This window comes from Stegostoma tigrinum, chromosome 6 (assembly GCF_030684315.1).
Source record: "Stegostoma tigrinum isolate sSteTig4 chromosome 6, sSteTig4.hap1, whole genome shotgun sequence".
Classification (NCBI taxonomy): Eukaryota; Metazoa; Chordata; class Chondrichthyes; order Orectolobiformes; family Stegostomatidae; genus Stegostoma; species Stegostoma tigrinum.
Genome location: NC_081359.1, coordinates 60,245,765 through 60,259,060, shown reverse-complemented (window position 1 = coordinate 60,259,060; position 13,296 = coordinate 60,245,765). Strand labels below are relative to the sequence as shown.

The window sequence follows — 13,296 nt, the reverse complement described above, 5'->3', positions numbered from 1 at the left end:
ATCTGATTTTTTTTTGTAAATCATAAATTTAGCTGTGTAAACTGTGTGTCAATTAACACCACAGATATCTGCTAGCATCTGTGAAGAGATATCAGAGTTAAGGTTTCAGGTCCAGTGACCCTTCCTCAGAATTGATGGTAGGTAGGAAAACGTTGGTTTTTAAGCAGATGATAGGGTTGCGGGAGGGGGTAAGGAGAAACAAAAGGTGGGAAAAAAGCCCAAAGAGAGAGAAGAGCTGTTGGACAGACAAAGGAGTGGATAATGATCTGGCTAGGAGGGTGAATAACTGTTAATGGAGACTGTTAGTGATTAAACAATAGGTAGTGTGTAATGGAGAGAGATAATGAGAACTGCAGATGCCGGAGAATCCAAGATAACAAAGTGTGGAGCTAGATGAACACAGCAGGCCCAGCAGCATCTCAGGAGCACAAAAGCTGACGTTTCGGGCCTAGACCCTTAATAGCTCCTCCTGCTGTAGGTTGCCCCACAATGCTATTTGGGAGGGAATTACAGGATTTTGACCCAGCGACAGTGAAAGAACAGCAATATATTTCCAAATCAGAATGGTGAGTGACTTGGAGGGCAACTTGGAGGTGGTGGTGTTTCCATATGTCTGATGCCCTTTCCTTCTAGATAGAAGTAGTCATGGGTATGGAAGGTGCTGTCTGAGGATCTTTGGTGAATTTCTGCAGTGCATCTTGTAGATAGTACACATTGCTGCTATACAGTGTCGGTGGTGGAGGGAATGGATACTTGTGGATGTAGTGCCAATCATCATCCTGGATGGTGTCAAGCTTCTTGAGTGTTATTGGAGCTGTCCTCATCCAGGTAAGTGGGGAGTATTCCATCACGCTCTTGACTTGTGCCTTGTAGATGGTGGACAGGCTTTGGGGAGTCAGGAGGTGAGTTACTCGCCGCAGTATTTCTGGCTTCTAGCCTCCTCTTGTAGCCACTGTGTTTATGAGGTGAGTCCAGTTAAGTTTCTGGTCAATGGTAACCCCCAGGATGTTGATAGTGGAGGATTCAGTGATGGTAACACCATTGAATGTCAAAGGATGGTGGTTAGATTGTCTCTTTTGGTGACGGTCTTAGCCTGGCATTTGTGTGGCACAAATATTACTCACCACTTGGATAATGTCCAGATCTTGTTGCATGTGAACATCTGAGGAGTGACGAATGGTGCTGAACATTGTGCAATCATCAATGAACATCCCCACTTCTGACCTTATGATGGAGGGAAGGTCATTGATGAAGCAGTTGAAGATGGTTGGGACGGTAGCCTTTGCAGTATCCAGTGTCTCTCCAACTGTTTCTTGATATCACATGGAGTGAACTGAATTGGCTGAAGACTGGTATCTGTAATGTGGGGACCACTGGAGGAGGCCAAGATGAATCACCTACTCGGCACTTCTGGCTGAAGACTGCTGCAAACACTTCAGCCTTATCTTTTGCACTGATGTGCTGGTCTCTTCTATCATTGAGGATGCAAATATTTATGAAGTCTTCTCCTCTAGTGAGCTGTTTAATTGTCCACCACCATTCACGACTGGATATGGCAGGATTGCAGAGCTTAGTTCTGATCTGTTGGTTGTGGGATCGTTTAGCACTATCACTTGCTGCTTTTGCTGTTTGGCATGCAAGTAGTCATGTTTGGTGGCTTCACCAGGTTGATACCTCATCTTCAGGTATGCCTGGTGTTGCTCCTGGAATGCTCTCCTGCACTCTCCATTGAACCAGGGTTGACCTCCTGGCTTGATGGTAATGGTTGAGTGGGGGATATGCCAGACAAGAGGTTACAGATTGTGCTGGAGTACAATTCTACTGCTGTTGATGGCCCACAGTGCCTCATGGATGCCAGTGTTGAGTTGCAGGATCTGTGCGAAGTCTGTCCTATCTAGCACTGTAATAGTGCCACACAACACAATGGAAGTTATTCTCAATGTGAATGCAGGACTTCATCTCCACAAGGACTCTGTGATGGTCACTCTTACTGATACTGTCATGGACAGATGCATCTGCAGCTAGCAATTAGTAAGGATGAGGTCAAGTGTGTTTTTCCCTCTTATTGGTTTACTCACCACCTGTCACAGATCCAATCTAGCAGCTATGTCCTGTCAGACCCAACTAGCTCGATCAGTAGTACTGCTACCGCGCCACTCTGGTCGTGGACATTGAAATCCCCCACCCAGAGTACATTTTGTGCCCTTGCAATCCTCAGTGCTTCCTCTATGTGTTGTTCAATAATGAGGAGTACTGATTCATCAGCTGAGGGAGGACAGTTTGTGGTAATCAGCAGGAAATTTCCTTGCCCATGTTTAACCTGAAGCCACGAGACTTCATGGGGTCCAGAGTCAATATTGCGGACTCCGAAGGTAACTCCTTCCTGAATGTATACCAGTGTGCCGTCACCACTGCTGGGACTGTCCTGCCGGTAAGACAGGACATATCTAGGGACGGCGATGGTGGTGTCTGGGACATTGTCTGTGAGGTATGTTTCTGTGGGTGTTACTATGTCAGGCTGTTGCTTAACTAGTCTGTGAGATAGCTCTCCCAATTTGACACTAGTCCCCAGATGTTAGTGAGGAGGACTTTGCAGGGTCAACAGGGCTGTTTATGCCATTATCTTTCCCGGAGCCTAGATCAATGCCAGGTTATCCGTCCAGTTTCAAATGCTTGAGGTGGGCAGAGAAATTGAGGTGACCAATGTCAACTCAACAGTTCTCGGTGAACAGATTGAGTGCAGGTAAAAGACCAGAAGAAGGGGTCCAGCTGGAGGGAGAGTGTTGGAGCTGGGTGAAAGGGACTGTGGGATGGGGAGAGGTACATCAGACATGGGGAGAGGATTCCCAGCATCATGGTCCACGGGGGTCTCAAATGGGTCCGATTTACCTCCTCCAATTCCGCCCTCAGCCCCACTTTAGGCTCCTGCAACAGCGAAAGGATTACCCTTGTCCTTACCTGCCATCCCACCAGCAACCACATCCAGAAGATCACCAGTTGCCATTTCCGCCACCTCCAGCAAGATGCCAGCACCAGATACATATTCCCCTCCCATCTGTTGTCTATCTTCTGCAGAGATTGTTCCCTCTGGGACACCCTGGCTGCAGAAAAGACCCTGAGCTTCCAGTTGCCTGCCACTTTAACACATCACACTTTTCCCTAGCCAACATTTGTGTCTCTGGCTTGCTGCAGTGCTCTAGTGAAACTTAGCACAAGCTGTAAGAACAGTACCTCATTTTCCGCTTGGCGACTCTGCAGCCCTCTGGACTCAATATCGAGATCAATCATTTTAGGGCCTGAACTCTCTCATATCCTAGCCCCCAACCCCAAACAACACGGCCTGTTATCACATAAAGTGTAGGAACTGCAGATGCTGGAGAATCTGAGATAACAAGATGTAGAGCTGGTTGAACACAGCAAGCCAAGCAGCATCAAAGGAGCAGGAAAGCTGACGTTACGGGCCTAGACCCTTCCCCCCCAACCTTATCATCTGCATGAAAACCCACATTTTCCTGCCTACTGTCAATTCTGAGGAAGGGTCACAGAACCTGAAATGTTAACTCTGATTTCTCTTCATAGATGCTGGCAGACCTGCTGCGCTTTTCCAGCAACTTCTGTTTTGTTTCTGATTTACAGCATCCACAGTTCTTCAGGTTTTTACCACAGATACCTGGCTAGGCACTTAGTAAATCATACACTTTCTTTGGAATAATGTATTTCTGTGCTTTATCAAGTGAATTACTGACTTTTTAAAAAGTCACCTTCACAGAACTGATGTTAAAGTTTATCTGCCACTCGTTTAAAAATACAAATTTCCAAATGATAATAGTAATAATGCACCTCTATCACACAGTGGACTCCCCTTCCCTTTGAATTAGGCCTCAGTGGAAGTCATTTCTTCTGATATTCAATATTAAAGCCTCTAAAAAATCTCCCAATAATCTTTCTTGCTGTTAAAAGAAATCTCAGCTTTCTTTACCTTTCCACATATTGAGATGCCTCATCTCTGGTACTCTTCTGGTAAATGACCTTTGCCCTCTCTTCAAAGCCTTGACATCCTTCCTGACATATGGGATATAGAATAGGGCATATTAACTCTGCTGAGGCCTATCCACTGCTTTGTACAGACACAGCTTAACCTCCTTGATTTTGTACTCAAAGCCTCAATTTGTCAGCCCAAGGAATATGTATGCTTTTTAACATCCTTATCAAGTTGCCTTTCATATTTAAATATTTGTGTAGGTAAACTCCCAGGTTTCTTTGCTCTTTTAAAACTCTAACAATATTTGCATTAATGTTTGATGTAGCAAATTGCAAAGGAAATAAAGCACCCTGTACAAGGAAACTAAGAGTTAATTTTCCTTCCACAGACACATATTGCTTCCAGAAACGCTTCTTTATGCTTAAACCAACTTGGCAACATGACATCACTAAGTTCTGCATTCATCAGAAAAGAATTCTCACTAACCTGTGATCTAGAAATAAAAACTTCCACTCCAAGCTATGTCGAGAGGTAAATTCTTCTAAAGGCTCCTCTATTATGCACATCTCCTGTGTTGAAATAAAGTATTATTTAGCAGTGGTTAGCAGTGGTAGAATTTTATACAGAACATATTTTAATGCTACATTTCAGAGTTTTGTAAATCAATGTGCTATATTATTAAATATAGTTCATTGAGAAAGCTATTCCTTTTTAATATTAAGAATAAATTTTAAAAGTAAGTAATTGACTAATATCATTGGGCAACATTTTAGATCATGCTTCAGCTTAGATGTGTAAGAATAAGGGTTTCATTGTTGAGTAAACAGCATATTCTCACTTTCAGAGACAACAGTTATCCCTTAGCTTTCCACTGTGTAGAATTGTGGAACGATTTTGCACCAAAGACTGCCCATTTTGCCTGTGCTAGGAATCTGATAGAGGTATTCAATTAATCATACTCCTTTGCTCTCTTCCTGTAGCCCTGTAGAATCTTTCCTTTCAATATCTTATCTATTTAATTTTCAAAATTACTATTGAATTTTCTTCTACTCAGTCTTTCAGACAGTACATCCCAGATCACAACAACTCTGCTGCTGCTGCGTGTAGCTGTTCCTGCCAGGAGATATGTTATCACGGTGTCTGTACTGATCCATCCTCACACATCCACTGCCAACTGTCAACAACCACTCTGTGCCATCTGCCATCCAATTACACGTAGGTCGATCCCTCTTTCTGCAGTTCTCCACACTGCCTTGTAAAAAAGCTCTCTGCGGCTTTTCAAATTTGATTAAATGTCTGAAATACTGATATTTTATTTTCTGATGTTACTTCTTTAAAGTTCTTTTTGTTGTTGCATTTTCAAATACGTCTTCATTTGACTAATTTTCTGTGTATGGAATTGTTAGCAAACATTTCGGCACCCGCATTTCGAAAATCTCTAATTTCTTCCAGAAACATATAATTTTTGCTCAGGTGTCTGAGGTATACCGGGAAGTGGATAGATAGATTGTACACTTTTAGAAGTTCTTTTCCTTGTTACCAGTTTAAATTTTATTGTTGTTAACACATTCATTTTCTTTAAAAAATGACTTCTATCTACCTGTATTCTTCTTTTCACTTCTGCATCACATCTCCCACCTTCTGTTATTAAATGTCCTGAATAGACAACTTATCTACTTGTTCACATGATACACCATTCACTTTAATCCTACCAATATATTTGTCTAACATACTCCATTTAAACACCATTGTTTTATCGCTTTTTGGTGTTCATTATTCTAAATTCTAGATTTTGTTTGATCTATGCTACTTTGTACTGCCTTTTCAGAGTATTGCAAGCTTGATATGTTCTTCCCTCTAAATTTTATACTGGAAGTACAACTAATTCACTGACTATTTGTTCAGTGTACAGTCTCAATAACTCGGACCGTAAAATAAAAGTTTTTGAGTCACCTTTCGTTCTTTTACCAATCACCTTAAATCTTTATCCTCTAGTTACCAATTGTTTTGTCACAGAGCAGTTTTTCCTTACCTACTCTATCAAAACTAAAAACAAATATCCTTCTCTGCTCTCAGGAGAATAGCCCCAGTTTCTCCAGTCCTGTCACTTAATGAAAGTCCCTAAAACCTGGTACTATTCTAATAAAAGATAACAAAGTGTGAAGCTGGATGAACACAGCAGGCCAAGCAGCATCCAAGGAGCACAAAAGCTGACGTTTCGGGCCTAGACCCTTCATCAGAGAATGATGAAGGGTCTAGGCCCGAAACGTCAGCTTTTGTGCTCCTAGGATGCTGCTTGGCCTGCTGTGTTCATCCAGCTTCACACTTTGTTATCTTGGATTCATCTGCAGTTCCCATTATCTCTGATTACTATTCTAATAAGTTACTTTTGCACCATTTCCAAGTTCTGGACATCCTTTCTAAAAATATTGAGGCTAGAGCTGGACACAGTACTGCAGCTGAGGCCTATCCTGTAAGAGTTATTAAACTGCCATATTCTTGTAATTTTTTTCCGTAACACAGAATTACCTGTCTAATATTGGATTGATAGCATAGGTTCATATATGAAAATCTCAAACAGGTTTATTTAACAGACGACTTGCGTTACAGAGCAACTGTCTACACATCCTTAAACTAGCATGCCACTGGTGGTCATGTGGTGTCATTCTGGCCCTTGGCCCATTAGCAGTGAACACAGGAAGAAGTCTTTGCTTCTGTACTCTATTTCTCTATTACCAAAGTGAACGATTTTGCTTTTCAAAATACATTTCGTCCTGTACTTTCATTGTTTCATGTACATTTGCCCCAGGATCTCACTCTGTTCCTCCAGTCTGTTTAATACTACAGCATTTAGTTCATTTTGCTGCATTTCATCTTTCTATGAAAATACATCAAAATGTATGACTTTAAAATTCTTTGTATTAAATGGTTGATAAGAAATCATTTTGTATCTCAGACATGCCCTCTGCCTCCAGATCTCCTCTTCCAGCCCCTAAACAGGCCTGCTCTTACTTTGGCTGCTCTTTTACCACATATATACTTAGAAAAGATTTTTGACTTACCTCTAGGTCACTTACTAATCTATTCTCATATTCTCTCTTTGCTCCTATTATTTACAATTTTTTGGATCTTTGTAGTTTCTATAATTCAGCTTGGTTGTCTAGTGCATTATAAGTCTTCCTATTGTCACAAGATAATAAAATGTGAGGCTGGATGAACACAGCAGGCCAAGCAGCATCTCAGGAGCACAAAAGCTGACGTTTCGGGCCTAGACCCTTCATCCTGCTGTGTTCATCCAGCCTCACATTTTATTATCTTGGAATCTCCAGCATCTGCAGTTCCCATTATCTCTGATACTATTGTCACAAGCCTGCTTTTCTCTCTCACTTTTAACCCCTACATGTTTAGTCAGCTGGTAACACTAGCCTTGAATACCTTACCTTCCTTGTCATGGAAATGTGCCTACTGTACATCTGACCATCTTTTTGAAGTCCATTATCTAATTACTGTTTGGTCTGTTAATTTTTGATACCAATCTACTTGGGCCAAATTTTTACTCAGCTCACTGAAGTTAGCACTCCCCGAGTGAAACACTTTTACAGTAATCTTTACCTGAGGCTGGATTTTACAGAGCACTATGTTCCTATTTCTCTCTCCCACAACAAATGACTATATAGTTGATTGGGATCTCACATAGAAAAAGCAGGAAGCATGCTCAGTGGGATATTAATTGTCTCAAGGCAAGATCTTTGCTCCATTTCGGGAGGAGGTCTTGCCTTAGAGATTTTCTGTGATTGCAGAAGAGCCAGATTTAAGCTGTGGCTACAGCTCATTGACAGGTAACCGAAGAAGGATAGGAAGTTAGAGAGTTTGGACTGAAAGCATGTATCAGTTTGGACTGAAAGGTATCAGCAGGGCCTGGATGGCAAGCCCCAATTAGAAATGGGACATAGGCCACTTGGAATGGGCAGATAAGTGGCAGGTGATGTTCAATGCAGAGAAATGTGAAGTGTTGCACTTTGGTTGGCAGAATATTGAACAACTCTATAAAACAGGGGTACAATTCTATAGGGGACGCAGGAGCTGAGGGACCTCGGTGCATATGTGCCCAGATCATTGAAGGTGGCAATCAGGTGGAGAGAGCAGTTAATAAAGCATATAGTGCTCTCGGCTTTATTGATAAGGGTGTAGAGCACAAGGGCAAAGAGAAGATGTTGAATTTGTACAAAACACTTCTTAAACCTCTGATACGGTACGTGTTCAGTTGTGGGCTTCACATTACGGAAAGGAGTGCAGAAGCAATCTATTATAATTGTTCCAGGTGTGAAGATAGACTGGAGAAGGTGGGACTGTTTCCCGTGGTGAGAAGGAAGTTGGGAGGAGATCTGATTGAGGTTTTCAGAATCATGAGCAGCTGGACAGAATAGATAGGATGAAGGTTTTTCTGCTTCCAAAAGAAATAAGAACAAGAGGCATAGATTTAAAGTGAAGTGCAAATAAAGCAAGTGTGAATTGAGAAAAAAGAAACCTTTCTCACATAGTGAGTAGTCAGGGCATGGAATGCACTGCCTGGAAGCATGGTGGGGGCAGGTTCAACTGAGGCATTCAAGAGGGCATTGGACTTTTTTTATTTTAATAGTATGCTGGGATATGGGGAAATGGCAGGAGATTGGCACTAGATAACACAGCTGGACTCAATATTAGAGCTGGTGCTGGTACAATGGACTGAGTGGCCTCCTGTTGTGATTCTGTAAAATGTGAGTAGAATTTGGTGGCTGGGGGAGAATTTGAGAGGCTAAGGAAAGGTTAAATAGGGGGTATGGTCTTTGGGTAGCAGCAGGAAGTGGATGGCATGCCTCCACTAGGGACTTGCACACCTCTTGCCCAATAAAAGCTATGACCAGCATGTCATAGGCCTCCTCTGCCATAATAGTGGGTGGGGTTGGATGATGCACTGAGAAACTACTTATGGGCCTTGACTGTCCCAAAGGCAATTGACCTACCTGACACCTCCCTAACATGGGAAACAGTTTGAACAATGCTGGGAAGGCAGTGGGTAGGCTGTAGTTTATGAGACCTCCCCATCTTCAAACACACTAGTAGCTATAACTATTTTAAACAAGATATTATGATCAGCAAATTCTGTCCCACAGAGACATGTTCTTTTAGCCAATGCCATTTCCCTATAGAGAATGCATGTATAATTACATGGGAAAACATCCAAAACAGAGAGTGCAATGATTTCAATGGATATAAACACCAGCAGAGGTGAAAACCAAGCTGTGACTTGCTATCACCAATTTTCCATGATGACGCAAAATGAAAATCAACCTCATTCTGTTCAGTTTGCTCAGTGATATAGCAGACTTGGGAGTAACTTAAGGCTGACGCTGGATCCAAAATGTGGAAAATTAATGCTGGAAGAAGCTGCTTCAATATCACTGATCTCATCATCTGTACCTAGCGCAGAAAAAAATCTTGTTCATGTTTTCCTCACCTCAAGGCCTGATTGTTCCAATATTCTCATTACTGGCTTTCCCTTGTCACCTTGCATAAACCCAAATTGGTCCAAAACCCAGATTCTGTCTTGCACAACGAATCATAACATCTGTAGAGAATGGAAAGAGGCCATTCAGCCCATCGAGTCTGCACCAACCCTCTGCACAGCATCCCACCTGGACCCAACACCCTACCCCATCCCTGTAACCCTGCATTTCCTGTGGCTAATCCATCTTGACTACACATTTCTGGACACTATGTGCAATTTAGCCTGGTCAGTCCACCTAACCTGTACATTTTTGGACTGTTGGAGGCAACAAGAACAGACACAGGGAGAATGTGCAAACTCCACACGGCCACCTTAGGCTGGAAGTGTACGCAGGCCCCGGTGCTGTAAGGCAGCAGTGCCAACCACTGAGCTTCCATGCCATGCCGTGCTTCACTCTCCTGTTGCTCAAATTTATCTCTACCAGCCTCACTTCTCATTCCAATACTTTTCCAATTCTGGCCACTCATTCATTTCCCCTTACTTTGTTTCTCCATCAGGAATGAGTTCTCCTTCTCTCTGTTCACATAAGTTACGTTATCTTTAAAATACTCTGACTCCCTGTACACGTCTCTACCTCATCTCTCATCCTTCAAAAACCTTTACATTCAAGTTATTCATCAATCTATTTAAACTGTCTACAGCTCAGCATTCAATTCCTCTTTCATTACTTACCAAGGATGTCATATACATTAAAAGTACTGTATGAATACAAACTAACGTTAACAATCACCGAAAGGCCATTACTTGGTTCACAATTCAGACTAACATTCAGAATTTTACTTACATATCACAAGTTTACAAAAAACCAAAAGCTTTAGAAATTAAGAATCATTTAAAAAGTCACGCTATTTAAATTTAATTAATACGTGATTTCAAAAACTATCTCCTACAAATATATTGATACCACTTGTATAATAGACATCTAGGTGTCGGACAGGTGTGTCGGAGCATGAGCCACCATAGAAAAGCAGCACTGGCATGAATTCCTGGTCCATAGGTCACACCACAGTGCCAATTTTCACTGTCCATATGTACTAACCTTTATGAACTGAGGTGCTGCTAGACGAACTGTTGCTACAAAACACATCTGTTCATCTACTGTTGTTTGAAGCGTCCTTTGAACAGAACCTTCAAAACCATTACAAGATGAGCTCGGCACTACAATTAGAAAGAAGAAAAAGAACATTTCAAACAGCGGTTAATAGCAATCTGTAATAAGCGATCTATTAACATAATCTATACAGAGACTAAATATGAATGTTTCCAAGCTTTATATACATTTAAATATATGCACCTCTACAGATTCTTAATGTGGAATTTTGCCTGATTTCTATTTCTTTAACAGCGGCCAATGCTGACAAATCTAGACAAATAATCTGTTAATTGTTAAAACAAAATTGTGGGACTATTTTTGGATGCACACACACGTGATCACCACATTTGGCCACATTATCCACAGCGTACATTAGGCAATGAAAGAATCTGTAATTAAAAGTGCTTTATAAATTGGTCATATATTCCTAATTTCAAATGGATTTTGTTATTTAATCCCCTTCCTAACACCAACTAGATATTTTATCCTTTTAAATGGGTTAATTATTTAAAGCAGAATTTATTTTTGAGTTCAGGTTGTATTAAAAGTCCACAGAATTAGCCGGACGATTGTTCGTAAATTGGAGGCCAGCAAAACTAGCACTCAGCAGCGCCGCAGAAATGGCGGTGGCTGCTGCTGGTACAGCAACTCCTCAAAGCCCCAAGATAGAGCAGTGACCCAGGGAAAAAGATCATTGTTATTGGATGGTGCGTCCCAAGCAGAGGGGATCACAGGGAAAGGTAGACTAATGAAGTCAGAAGAAGGGGGTCAACAGGGTGGGATAACAAAATGTGAGGCTGGATGAACACAGCAGGCCCAGCAGCATCTCAGGAGCACAAAAGCTGACGTTTCGGGCCTAGACCCTTCATCAGAGAGGGGGATGGGGTCCAGCCTGTCTCTGCCTCCCTGAGTCTGCAGTTCCCATTATCACCGGTCAAAAGGTGGGGCCTGTTCTCCCCATGTCCATGCTTTCAGTCATGCAGAAATAAACGAAGCTTGAGGCCAACTCCATCACTGATGCAGAGACTGCAGAGATCCATCGGCTGCCGCCTCGTGGCTGCCTCCTGCTAGCCTGGAATATTACAGCCTATGTATCCGCTTGCAATGTAAACATTCTCTCTGTATGCCTCTTTTTCAAAACAGCGTTTCAAATCTTCTACCAGTGACACTGAGATATTTGGAACAGGGCCAAATATTTGGAACACACCAAAATATGTGCAGCACTATACAATTCTGAATGTGGAATTTTATCAGAATTCCATTTCTTTAAAAGTGTTCCTTTCTGCACAGTCCAGCAAAATGGGCAGACTCTTATTTGGCACAACACTGCCTAGCCAAGTATTTTTTCTAGGTCAAGTTAGTAAATTTTCTCAATACATAATCTGTCTGTTTAAAAATTATTAACCAAAGTACACCCACACTGCATTCTCCTATGTTAGCAGAGAAATTGTAGACAAATATTAATATTAAACATGCTGTTCTCAGTAGTAATCTCTTACAACTCATGTACAGCAATACTAAAAAGCATAAAGTCTCAATCAAGGCAAAGTACAGTACTCTGAACTAAAAGCTGTAGGATACATATCACCACCATCAACAGACACCCAATGAATCCGTATTAGGAAATAGGAGAAGCAGGAGCTTTACAGAAGGAGGGAAAGTTGGAGAAAAAACAAATTCACTGTAGAAAAGTTAACAGATAATGCTGGGCTGAGCATCCAGATTGACCTCAGCACCGGAAATGACAACCCAGTTGATTTGCAGCATTCTCCCTTACTAATACCTAGGTCTTATGCCAAAACTGGGAGAGTTGTCAAGCAACAACTTGACATACTCGTATCTTACAGCTAATATCCCTGACATCACCAGTTCTATCCCAGTTAAATCATATCCCACTAGCAACACAGACTCCAGACAGTCTGCAAGTGCAGGAGATACAACATAGGAACCTAGGAGTTAGGAGTGGGAGTAGGCAATTTAGCCCTTCGAGCCCACTCTGCCATTTAACATGATCATATCTGATCTTATCCTGGTGTCAAATCCACTTTCCTGCCTGCTCCGCACAGCCCTTTCTCCTGCTTTTCATTACAAGTATAACTATTTCTTTCTTGAAATCTATTGATTAATTTTGCATCCACTGCACTCTGGGGCAGTGAGTTCCACAGATTCACAACTCTCTGAGAGAAGTAGTTTCTTCTCAAATCAGTTTTGAATCTATCTCCTCTCACTCTATATCAATGGCCACTTGTTTCAGACTGTCTCACAAAAGGGAAACTTCCGTTTAAACATCCATCTTATCAACCCCCTTTAGTATTTTATATACATCAATCAAATCCAAACTCATTCTTTTGAACTCCAGTGAGCACAAGCCCAAGCTAATCAACTTCTCTTCGTACGACAACCCTTTCATTCCTGGAATCAATCTGGTGAACCTCCTCTGAACTGCCTCCAGTGCCACCACATCCTTCTAGAAGTAAGGAAATCAAAATTGGACACAATATTCCATGTTCTTTTACTTCGTCTCTCCTCACTATCCCATTCATACGTTCATGTCTTCAATTTAGAACACAGTATTCACTGCCCATGACACAGTGTCCTGCACACTAGGGAGACAATATGTAAATAACTTTGTGAATCATTTCCATCCAGTTGAAGCATGGCCCTGAGGTTCTG

At 41.8% G+C, this 13,296-nt stretch overlaps 1 protein-coding gene across 10 annotated transcripts in view; it reads right to left on the bottom strand.

Moving 5' to 3' along the window:
* LOC125453276 (neuronal PAS domain-containing protein 2-like) overlaps nt 1–13,296 on the bottom strand; it is a 160,333-nt gene that overhangs the window by 53,343 nt on the left and 93,694 nt on the right. For all 10 annotated transcript variants that reach the window (XR_009445845.1, XM_048532621.2, XM_059646594.1 and 7 more), the window contains 2 exons: nt 10,570–10,688; nt 4,469–4,551 (listed from right to left, as the gene is read on the bottom strand). Coding sequence is in view for 9 of the 10 variants with exons in the window: in XM_048532621.2 (XP_048388578.2) it covers nt 4,469–4,551; nt 10,570–10,688 (202 nt within the window). In the remaining variant the exon portion in view is untranslated. The remainder of the gene's footprint in view (nt 1–4,468; nt 4,552–10,569; nt 10,689–13,296) is intronic.